The sequence below is a fragment of the Falco rusticolus genome, chromosome 12 (genome assembly GCF_015220075.1).
Source record: "Falco rusticolus isolate bFalRus1 chromosome 12, bFalRus1.pri, whole genome shotgun sequence".
Lineage (NCBI taxonomy): Eukaryota > Metazoa > Chordata > Aves > Falconiformes > Falconidae > Falco > Falco rusticolus.
Window position 1 is genome coordinate 6440263 of NC_051198.1, and position 12666 is coordinate 6452928.

Here is a 12666-nt window from a genome sequence, read left to right on the forward strand (position 1 = left end):
CAGGCTCACAAGCAGCTGAGCGCAAATCCTTGATCTGCAGCTTCCACAAACACACCCACAGCTAAAATGGCGGAAGACGCTGATATGCGCAATGAGTTGGAAGAAATGCAGCGGCGTGCCGACCAGCTTGCTGATGAAGTGAGACCAATAGCTAAACAGGAAACTTGGGGTTGGGTTTGGCGTGAGAGGCACATCCAGAAATAGGAGCTGATCCGGCAAAGGATTTCTAGAGCTGATTCTGTTTTCCATCAGCTTTACACTGAATGCAGAATTGGAAATTAAATGAGCCGGGGTAAAATTTAATGTCATGTTTAGTCTAGATTAAGGCATTTATTGATCTTGAGTTTGGTTTAGGTATTAGAGTCTGCATCAATTTGACTGTCCTCAGAGCAAAAAAAGCATCAATTTAATATTTTCTGAGGATTCCTTCAATTTGCCAAACGTATTAAATGTTAAAAGTCCGTCTTAGCTGAAAACCACAGACTTTATTTTTAAAGTGGAACACCAGCTGTTCCAAGCAGTACTGCCGCAGCGCGTGAGCAAGGGGAGTGCAAACCTTAGAGACTGCAGCTGCCTCGAGATGTGGTGGGAACTGCTGCATTAGCAAGCTGTAATGCAGAGCTGAAGATGAAGAGATCACCAGTACCCTGCTGATGGCCTGATTCTGAGGGAAGGCAAAGAGTGCAGGAAAAAAATACTGCCAGCATGAGCCTGAACATTAGTGTTGGAAGGTGTATCTTGCCAAATCTAAGTGTTTTTTCCTCTGTTTTTTTTCAGTCCCTGGAGAGCACCCGTCGAATGCTGCAGCTTGTTGAAGAGGTAAGGACTTGCATTTCGTTTGCACATCTGTTGTGAGCAAAAGTGATGGAGACTGACACTGGAAGTGGCATTTTTTTAACTCACATTGCTAGAGCATGGTCATGGCTTTATGTGCCGCTCCATCCCCCCTTATCCTCACCCCTCACAAGGATCATTCAAGACACTGTGCCCTAGTTGCAAATGTCACACGGCAGACGGGCTGCTGAGGCACTGTTTTGCCCCTGTCTGAGCACCCATTGAGACAGGCTACTCGAGATAAACCAAGGGAACAGCCTCTGAAGGTGACATGTAGTCAGGGACAAGTAGCTGAGTTTGCTGCAGAGCTCCTGAAACCTCATGCTGGCACTGCTCTGACATCCTTCCCATAACACTGTGAGTGGGGAAGCTGAGAAAGGCCCTTGATCTGTTTGCCCTGTTATCCCTAAATACTTTCTTCTCTATAAACACTTGCAGCTATTGGTCACCATAGCATTTAAATGCCACTTCTTTATGTATCTCTGAAACATTAGTATTTCAAGGCTCATGAGATATCCTAGATTGACAGCTTTGGAAGAGGAAGTTAGCTGATTTTCCACAGTGCCAAGGAAGGGGACCTGGACTTGGTCCTCACAATTAATACAGCTTATACCTGCCTGGAGGGGTCACTCCCAGAAGGGAAAAAACAATTCAGTCAGGTGGCATTTCACCCTCTTCATAATAAAGGGTTTTAAAAGTTGGAGATTCCCAAACTCGGTTTAGTTCAGAGTGTTCAGCCATCAGGTGGTGGAAAACTTTGCTCCTGCCTGACAGGACACATTATTTTCAAACACCATGTGAGCCTTGGCTCTGGAGCTGGTGACATTTTTAATCAGGGTCATCAGCACTGACAGTCCCAGTACTCCTGACAACCAGAGGAGTCTCCAGCAGAGACAACGGGAAGAAAATTATATCAGGTCCCACGTTCAGGAACAAGCACAAGCTGAGCCGTAGGCTCCATGGTCCTGAAATCAATCACAATGGTGAGGATCAATGGAATCCAGTGGAAACAAAATTAAATTTCTGTGTACAGAGAGACAGAGAGATGGGTCATTGAGCATAGTCAGCATCACTTCTCCTCCACAAACACTTCAGATCTGAGCCCCCTGCAACGGAAACCTGCTCTTGTCTCATGAGTACAATCTGTTTCCTTTTTGATGCTCAATTCCCTGGACATGCCATTTCTGACCATCACTTTATGTGATGCAGCTCCTGCTGAAATCAATTCAATGACATGGAAGAGAGTCTCATACGGGTGCCTTCACAAACACAAGGCAGGAGAGCCTGCTGCCCCAAAATGCCTGTGATCTAAATAGACAAGGCAGATGATGAGTGGGAAGAAAGAGAGGTGCAGGAAAGGGAAGTGGTTTGCTCAGGGCCAAGCCATCAGTAAATATCAGCCCTGTCTCTCCTGAGTCGTATTTGTGTGACCTATGTACTGCTTGAGTCCTCCTAACATATTGAACCAGCATATTGTGAATGCCACTGGAATTTCAGTATTAAATCACAGCAAATGGCAAAGTGGGAAGAGAACTGGGACTGCTGAATTTACCAATTAATTTATGTAGGACTGTGGCGCTTCTTGGAAGGGCTCGGCATCTCTCTGGACCTGGCTTTTATTCAGATGCTACAATATCTTCCTGTCTAAATAGAGAAGTTTCTAAAACTGGCACTGAGTAGTCATGGGAATTCTAAAATGAGCTGAATATTATTTTTCCTAACGTGACTACAAAAGACCTTTAAAATTCTTCTGTGGTCTAAACAGCTGGTTGATTGCTCCGATCCCATTTCCTAGCTAGTTTTAAAAGAATGCAGCATTTAGGGAGTGAGAGATGTTATACTGAAAGGACAAATGGTGTCTTTGAAATCGAACTCGCACTGCTCTGATTTAATAGACCCCAAAAATCCAATTAGACTCTCTTGCTTAGCAGAACCTGTCTAGTCTGTAGAGATAGAAAATATTCTTCCTCAGTGAAAGAGTGTTTTTTATTCTGTTCTCTTGATACCACAAATCTGTTATTCCTTACTTAGGAAAAGAATGCCTCCATGTTTAAGCATTATTACTACATACATATTTATGGATTCCTGTCATGGTTGGCTCCACTCTGTTAGATATTAGGAAAATACAGAGTAAACAGACTGACTTGGCTCAACTCTAGAGACAGAAGAGTGCTGCAGGGAAACCCTATAGCTGTACAAGTCATCCTTAATGCTGAAATGTAGGTCATAGCCTGGGAGACAAAATCAATGTCCCCAAAGGACTGTGGCTTCCTTGCTCGAGAGGACTAGGTTGAGCTTGGAGACTAAGCCCTGGTGTTATTCCCAGGGAACGTTGGCAAGGAAAACCAAATCTGTTACTGTTTCTTGTTTTTATAAACCAGCTTTGCAAGAAGTTGATTTTGTTAGTCCTAGACCAATAGCGGAAGCAAGAAGAAGCAGTGAGTGGCTGTTGTAAAGTAGCCACTGCTTTGTGCCAAGGCAGCTGTATACTGGGATGGTAGACTACAAAACTCAGTTTGCTCTGTGGTGCGCAACATACCCATGCAACACAGTTACATCTACACTGACCAATGCTTACTTGAGCTACTCAGGTTACTCAGTGCTGTAAATACCTATATTTTATGGTGATGCTGTGCAATGTTTGGGCCAAAACATAAAATAGAAATGAACTGAGGCAGGAGAAGTGAAACTAAATACACAGTTTGCAGCTGACCTTCTTGTTCAAGCTTTTTACCTCTGAGCTGACTTCATGAAATGCAGAGTAACACATGAAAAGGAAAAGACATGAGTCTACTACCATCTTCCAGTGGAACCACCATGGTCTTTAAGTAAAATCAGTCACTGTAGGATGGAAAAATAGATGATTTATAGATATGAGGCAGCAAGGGAAAAAATGACAACTAGATCAGTACTGCAGAAAGCCCAGCAAGAAAGCACTCAGCGACACATACAGACAAATGGTCTGGTTTGTACATTTAAATCCAGACAGGACTGTTTTGTCCTCTCATGTGCTGGGGGTGACAGTCAAATTTACTAACATATCAAAGCTGAAATAGTAAGCTATAAAATGTTTTATAACCTCATGATGCTGCTCTACGCAGGACACTGAACACACAGTATGCCATTTTACTAACTTCCTTCATTTGTGATTGGGAAGTGAGTTTATCCCAACATTATTATCATAGTCAAATGTCCTTTAGTCTGAAGAATAAAAGAAAAAATATTCTATTACTTTAGAGTTTGGTCCAAAGCTTGTCAAAGCTAATTTGAAAAATCTCTTTGACACCATTAGCCATCGGAACAGTTCTGCTCAGAAAGAAATACACATCTGGCACAGGAGGATGCAATTCATAATTTTGGTCTCAAGGATTAGACCCCTTTGTCTATGTAAACCAGTGGAGTAGCACTGGAGGGTCATTGCAGTAGATGACCACCAGGCAAACAGGATTCAATGGCAGGGTCACAGATTTGTATCAGCTGAGGATCTGAACCACAGGGTGAATTAAGAGGCTGAGAAGTAACATGGCTTTTAAATCAGCTACGGAGAGACACTGAAGCATTAACAAGTTGACAGTGAATTTGGAGTGGGAGCTGAGGAAATGCATTACTATGGATGACTAAAAAATGTTTCTTTGATCACATGTTTGTCTTTAGGGTGTTGACACTTCTCTTTAATGTCTCTGGGAACTGTTAGCAATGTCAGCCTGTCCTGGTACATAATTGTCCATATTAATTTATTCAGAACAAACTCTATAATCCATATCGATTAAAGCAAAACTTTTTAGCAAAGTGGAAGTTTATGTGTTCTTCACATAACTGAGAGTGTAGATCTGTTTTTCAGGGTATCTTCTGAAATGCAGAAAAAGCGATTTCTAGAATTTGGATTCTCTATCAGATACATTATTCCCTTATACTGTTAGGAAGATCACCCCTTGGGCTAACCTAAAGTTGGAGTAGCTGGCTTTTGTAGCAGGCATGGATAGGATGCAACAAACTGTGTTCCTGGAGGGACTGATGGGCCCTTTGAGAAGTCATTCCAATTTTCTTCCTAGATTTATTCCCACCTTGGGAAATTAAGTGACATAACAACAATAAGAAGAAATGATATAGCAATGCATTTCCCCTCCAAAGCGCTGGGAATGTTTCATTGCTGACTTGCTCTGAGTGAAACCCTCACAAAAAAAAGGGTTTAAAAAGCTGTTACAGAAGATTGAGGATAAGGTAAATTAAAGCCTCCAAACGGGTTCCCAGTTATGCTCTTAAACTGGTTTCACTGAAGCATTGACAGACTTAGGTTATACAAGAGCTGAATTAAGCCCAGAGTTTTAAAATCATGTATTCCGTCTTTCTGATCAGTAGCTTTGCTAGTGATCCAGTGGGGAACCTGGGCACGTGGTTCATAGAAAGTACATTGAACCCAAACCAGTACGCCTTGTTGGTTTACCTAAACACTAGAGCTTAATGCTACTGAAAAGTTGAAGGGCATCAGCTTCCATAAACTTTAGGGGGTCTATATTCATGGTGCTGTTTCATCTAATGTGATTCATTTTTAAGTTGAAAGTGATGGTCTCCTGCTCTGAGTGGTTATCTTGTGTGCGAAGTTGGGCAGATCTTTGCAGAAAAATGGTTGGCGACCCACAGCAGTCTCCATGGAAATCAAAGTCTAGGAGGACACATTGGCTGACCTGCTTATTCCTAGAGTCAGGGCTGAGTATGTTCAAGGGCTGCATGGGAAAGATTATATATTTTACCATCTACAGTGTATCTGTTTCCTGGATAAACAGAGGAACTCCAGAGCTGTCAATTTAATGCCTCAACAAAAGCAATTCATGCTGTGCTATTTTCTTCTAAAGGACAAGAGTGTGAGATGTTTGCTGTACCACAGAAAAATCCGGTGGTCCAAATTCTCTCAAGTGCAACAAGAAGACAAGGGGAATAAGAAGTAATTCTGTAGAGAGAAGGCTGTTATAGTTTTAAGACCTGGATTAGAATGGCATGTACTGCATGAACTCTGTAGAGTCCTATGAAAGAGGCATTTTTCTTCTTTCTGGCCTGAACTACCCTAAGCAGCCCATTTTTAAAGAATCCTTATTTTGCTGCAAATTAAACAGATGATCACCTGTGCAAGGGCTGGTAGGTCTTAAGAAATTCCTCCCTTGCACAAGAAGAAAGAAAAAGAAAGAAAGAGAAAGAAAGAAAGAAAGAAAGAAAGAAAGAAAGAAAGAAAGAAAGAAAGAAAGAAAGAAAGAAAGAAAGAAAGAAAGAAAGAAAGAAAGGAAGAAAGAAAGAAAGAAAGAAAGAAAGACAGACTAATCCTGGTGACAGTGTACCATCAGCACACATTTCCATAACAAGACAGACCTTCTTAGTTCTACCTGTTTGTGGTTTCCCAGGTAGGATCTCACTGATGTAGGTGAGCACTGGATGTGGGTGGGAAGCCTTCCTGGGCCCTCAGGACAAGGCAAATCAAAGCATGGTCATCAGGTCCCTGCCCTGACCATGGCTTTTCTGGGAGCCTGTTATCAAGGTTTTATGACTGGTAGTTGTAAAACATATTCTTCTGGGCTGGCATTTTGCAAACACAGTCTTCGTCACCTTCTCTTACACACTTACTAAGCAACCAGTTTGAGTGTGTCTGCTCCCACTGAGATTAAGTGTCCTGTGATACTTTCAGTGCAGAAAATGCCAACATTGTCTGTGTTCAGGCCCCGCTTGTGTGGCACATATCTTCCTCTCTATTCCTTTAAATGAAGAGGGTTTGTAGTTCCCGGAGATGGCTCAGTCTGTTGTCACTGAGGGTCAGTTACTGAGTGTTTCTCTCCTACTCAGACATCTGGATGGTGAGCACATTTTTAGAACAGTTCTTATAGACATGTTTGGTTTTGAGCTATCTAAAACATCAGTCACAATGGAAATACTGAACTTCTAGGAAAGTCTAGACTGTTTCAAATGCACAAATGTGATTATTTTTTTAAAATTGGCTTTACATGGTTAATTTTTTGTGAAAAAGCTGAAAATCAATGCTTGAAAGAAGCTTGGAATAGGAGGAGATTGTCACTTGATGTCTGAATCACCTCTCATCTCTGTCAGTCAGCATCTTTTTATTAGCTTCAATATGATTAGACCTCAGATGCACACAAGTATATTCAATGCACACCCTTTAGTATTTTCACATTAGTATTAACACTGTGGCAGGCTGCTCTTAAGAGATAGAGTATTGGCTGATAAAAGTAAATGGCACCGATAGTCAGGTAAGTAAAAGAAAACTGTACCTCTTTCCCTCTGTGCAAAGATTTAATATAAGATACAACCCATAAAGTCTGATTGCTGAGTTCATCTCTCAGCATAGGTCTTACTCAGGTCACTGGACATCTTAGCTGCATAAAAGCAGTTTGCTCAGATGTTAAAAACTGCAGGAAAACAAGGTCAGAGGGTTAAGGAGCAGTAAACATTTTTCACCCTACTATGTTTGATTCACTGAGAGCCAACAACTATCACACCACCAATTGCAGGTTTCTGATTCCAGTATTTAGAAGGGTCCCGTGTCAGACTGCACTGTATTTAGTCAAACACAAGATGACTCAGGACCCAAGAAGCCTTCTTATGTTTGCATGAGGTATGTGTTTTTAAAATCCATGCACACCTTTGGGGGTAAGACATCCCTGGGTACCAAGAGCATAGAAAGAGCACAATAAAAAGCTATTGCACATCCAGTGCTTAGCAGATCTGACACCTGCCCCACAGAAAATGTAAGATAATTAAAGGCAGTTTCCTTACTTTAAATAGGCAAATCTAAGATCTTAGACCTTGAGTTTGTAAAGGTTGCAAAGCTGGCTGGGATTCGAGTAAATGCAGTATGAGCTTGAAGGGAGAGAGAGCAGCAGTTGGGTACCTGGCAGATAGCTGACCCAAGGGCAGTAGGGTGCAACAGACCGTGGGGAGAGGCAGGAGGCTTTTTGTCTCCACCTGGCAACTCACACAGGGTTTTTTTAAAACGAGGGAGAAAACCTGGCTGCACACATCTGACATTTTTCCCAGTTTCTACAGCGATGTAGACAGTAAAGACAAGAATGGCAGTGCAGGCAAAGAGAGGCAGATGAGGAGAGCGCAACAAGAGGCATCTCATATGTGTCTTGAATTGAGCACAATCCTCTTGAAGCAAAGCAGAGAAGCACCAGCTGCACTGGCCAGACAGCCCTCAAGTGTGGCAGAGTCAGGCTTGCAGCTGAGCCAATGTGGGCAGCCTGCTGCCAGCCTGCCTGGGAGCACCCTGCCAGCATGGACTGGGCAGCTGATGGCCAGAGGCTCCACTGCTCCCAGAAAAAGAGACAAGTGATGGCAGTCTGCAGGGCATTTGGAAGGAAGGATAATATTAAGTCCTTAATTTGCCTCAAGGAGAGGGAGGATGGCCTGAAAAGCAAGAGGGACGGTCAGGACCCCAGGTTTCTGTTCCTCACATTCCTTTGCAACTGTGGGCATCTCCCCTGCCCTCTGCAAAATCAACACCACCAACTTTATCTGCTTCACAGGGGTATGGATGGCTCTGTGTTCATTACAGTTCAATAAAGCTAAATTACTGCTGCACATGTCCAGGTAACTCCATGTTTGCAAACTGTCAGGTTACAGAGTGCTTACTTCACCTGTTATTGACATGCAACAGCCAGGAGATTGTTCATGCCATTAATTATTCACAGATGTTATCACTACTCCAAGCAGAATGCAACTAGTTTCCCCTTTGTAATTAAAAAGGAGCTAATCTGATCTGTGATGTAGCTTAGTATCACAGCATCCCAGAAACCTGAGACACCTGATCACACCCTAGAGTGATGATAATGCATGCAAAAACTGTTCTTGTGAAAGGTGCCCTGCTGCTAGTTCAGGCAGGTGGGAGCTCAGAATTGCTAGGCTTTGCTCAAACCCTGTATCTAGCAATGCTGATCGTAAGACTCCCACTAACCTGTGGGAGCAGGGGCAGATTCAGCATGTAGGTGTTTTAAAAACCTGACCTTCAAGCTTAATCCAAAGTTCAGTGTTGCTAAAGGTGTCTGTTGGCTGAAGTAAAACTTGGCTCAAACCCATATCTATTAGATCTCTGAGCCAAAAAGTGTGGCTTAATCTTATTAAATTTTAGCCCGATTTAAAATGGATTTCCTAAGTAGGTAAGCTTTCTGACTTCTGTGTTGCAAGGGCTATGTACAAACCACTATATCTCCTTCCCAAACATGTTTGTGTCATATCTGTTTTCCTTGGGAGTTTCTCCTGTGGGATGAACATACACATGCAATGTCAACACCCCCTTCTTCCCTTCTTCTGCTTCAGAGAACTTGGAGATGAACCCACTCTTTTTAGAAACTACTCATGTAAAATGATTATTTTAATCTCAAGGTCCAGGACTTCGTGTTTTCTGTGGCAGTTCAGTATCCCAGTGAATCCTGAAGGAATGATGGTACAATTGAGAGTACTTGGCTCCTTATACATTATCCAGGCACAGACTGTGCCACCAGCCCCTTATGACCTTGCCATTCCTTTCACTGTTTTTCTTTTGTCTTCCTATGTCCCGTACCTAGGGCTGAGTGTTCCCTCACTGATCTCTCTTTCTCTCTCTCTCTCTTTCTTCTCCCCGCCCCCCTCCTTACCTTGCTACCACTATTGGGATGTAGAGTAAAGATGCTGGTATCAGGACTTTGGTTATGTTGGATGAGCAAGGAGGTAAGTTCAGATTGCTTCAGTAAGGAAGTATAACCATTCTCAAAGTACTGTACTGACTGTGTGCAATCCTGAAAATGAGGGCCACAAAAGAGGTGTGGTTGTGCATGAGAACCCCAAAACCTCTTTGCCTTTAGCTTCATTGTCTGACAGAGGAATGTACAATAGCTGTGTAAGAGTCTGTACTACTTTTGATCTGTTTCCCGTTAATGTCAAAAAGAGCCGCAGGCTGAACTCATCCAAATCATCATTTTTTTCAGCAAGCTTGGGGTCAAGATCCAGCTGCATGATGAGAAGATTTGCCTACATAAGTGTAAAATCCAACATTATTTACGCAGGTGCTATGTAATTTTCTCACTTGTTTTAGCCACAAATGAAAGGCATGCAAGAAATACATCCCAAGAGAAGGCAAAACAGGCTTAGTCTGTGCAAAATTCAGTTGCTTTTTGAATAGAAATGTCAGTAAGGATAACGGGAATTTAAGATTAAAAGCTATGACATGATCAGCTCATTAGAATTGACCATATAGGATCTTTCAAGCCTAGACAAGTTCCTGTCTGTGGATGACAGTGACAAAGGCAGAGCTAGATATATCCAATACGTTCCAGGAAATTACATTTTTGCCCTTCATAATATTACAAAGAAGTATGGAGCTCCCCCTCTTCCCTGCCCCCCCTAAGCTAATAAGTCTTTGTTTGCTGCAGATCCACAGCATCAGCAAAATGGTGTCTCCAAAGAGGAGTTAAATCAACAGAGTCTTAATTTTTGCTACTCTATATCAAACCACTCCTCATAAAGTCCTTGTTATTATCTACTATGTGGCATGATACAAATCTGCATTAGGAAATGTTTTCTACAGAGGTAATGCTGTATTACTCATCAAGCCCAGGCAATTATTATAAGCAATGGTATGACATTGTTGGGAAATGGACTGAAGAACCTGACAGGCCCTTTTCATCTGTAATGTCTCTACCTCACTGGTGCTGAAATGAATGGAAAGTAGTAACAAGACCTAAACAGAAAGTATTTTCTCCTATTTGCTTTTTCTATGTATGTCTCATTCCTTCCCCCCCACCTCCCCCTTTAGGGAAAAGAATTTAATCTAACCAAATCTTGTCACATCAATTTATCTTGACAAGAAAAATATTACAGAGAATATTTGGTTGTCTTCAAATATATTTTTTTTCTGAACCGTAAAAGAACTATCACTGAATACAGAAAACCAGAAGTTACTTATGTTGAAACAAATATGGCACCTGTCTAAATAATGTGTTTTGTTTCAGAAGTGAATTATACTGTTAACATAAATCACAAATATTGTCAAAGAAAGTCCATAAATACCCAGTTGCGTCTTGCAATGTAATTCACAAGTAGATAAGCAGAAACTTTAGTGGTTCCGATAACTTCCCTTGTGTTTAGTCTTGGGAAAATATGTTTCTGTTCTTTAACTGCTCTTTTTCCACAGATTGCTAGTGGGTTTTATATTGTTTTTAACCCTGAATTTCATTTTTTATTTTGGAGTTCTACTATTGCTAAACCTCTGTATGCAAAAATTGTCCAACCAGCTCTCTAGTCGTGCTAGGAGGGACAGTCGTCTGTGTGAGCCAAGGAGCTGAGACTGGACCCACTGACCTCGCTGAAGTCCAGGGAACTCAGTATTAAACTCTTATTGACAGTGAAACCTGAGATGTATATTGTATGGCCAGAGATGGAGTTAGTCAATAATTACAGAGAAGAATCAGACAATTTGAGAGCCTCTTTAAATTGGTTATGGTCATGCTTTAAGTGATTCAGCAAATTTAGCCTGTGACTATACAGTATGGGTTTCTCAAGGAAACAACAATGCTACAAACCGTGGGTATATTGTAACCATTGTACTACGCTAAATGTTTAATTAAGTTTTGTCCATTTTAGCCATATGTAGCTGTAATAATTCCTGATATTATTATTTTTTTAATTTTAGCAATAAAGGAATTATAGTATTGGGCAAGATACGCTAATGATGACTTTGAACCCTCTGTAATTAGTGCAATGTGTGCAACTGATGGGTGTCTCAGCAGATAATCAGATTAAGCAAATAATTTGTTAACACTGCCATGTGATCTCTTTTCAGCTGACTGCACAAGTCACTTAAGATTATTAGGTGTTAAAATATACAAAAAACATGACATTGATCTTTCCAGTGGGAGGCAAGCAGAATATCTAATCTCCGCAGTTGCTTGAAGCTCTATTTCTAAGTTTCCTTACAAAATTGCTTGCTTTGAAGTCGAATAGACTTTACAAGGAAAACTTCTTTGATCCGATCTCAATCTAAATAATGCAAAGCAGAACTCATTTTCTGACATCAATAAGCAGAAGTCTTTGGGATCATAAAAGGAAATAAGTCAATATAATTTTACAGTACTAGGTATTTATACGATAAAGCCAATGTGGCTAGCTCCTGTTGCCTGAACTGTTTAGCGCAGCTGGCCACATAGCAGACCACAGAGTCTGTTATAACCCTTCACAAGAGCTTTCATTACTCCTGTTCCACAGAGAATAGGACTGCCATAAAAACTAGAGACCTCCTCTAGCGCACTTTTAAGTCACTGGGAATTTGAATTGGCTTTTGGAGTAGGCCCTTTGCAATACCAAGAGTTACTAATTTTTGAGCCAGATATTGTCACCCAAACCAGTTCAACACAGTTCTTCCCCTGGGGAGCCCACAGGAAAGAGCTAAGAGGTTAGATTCTCCTTGTTGAGATTTTTTTCCATTAGTGAAAAAGTCTTTGCCAGACCCTATGTGCATCCATAATGTTTACATTTCTTTAAATCTGGCCTTGAGTCCAGCTCCCTTAATTATTTAAATATAAATATGTACATAACACTTTAAATTAAAATATTTGCTTTTCACACTAAAAATGTCATGCTACAAAAGATTATTGAGCAGTGGCAATAACTCTGCTTCATTAAATAGGTATTTGAAACATGCTAACTTAGAAAAATACCAATACTTGGATGTATGTTGGTTAAAAGCAGACTGCAGAAATTAAACTGATAGTACCAAGTAGGAACATGAAGATAAACCTGAACTGCTGATATAGGAGGGGTCTCAGAGTGGTAGCTCTCTTCCTCCAAAGGAAACTC

General features: G+C 41.3%; 1 protein-coding gene across 3 annotated transcripts in view; it reads left to right on the forward strand.

Annotated features, from left to right (window-relative positions):
- SNAP25 (synaptosome associated protein 25) overlaps positions 1-12666 on the forward strand; it is a 66257-nt gene that overhangs the window by 35916 nt on the left and 17675 nt on the right. For all 3 annotated transcript variants that reach the window (XM_037405614.1, XM_037405613.1, XM_037405612.1), the window contains 3 exons: positions 4-138; positions 778-819; positions 9495-9543. In XM_037405614.1, coding sequence (XP_037261511.1) covers positions 67-138; positions 778-819; positions 9495-9543 — 163 coding nt within the window. In that variant the 5' untranslated portion in view covers positions 4-66. The remainder of the gene's footprint in view (positions 1-3; positions 139-777; positions 820-9494; positions 9544-12666) is intronic.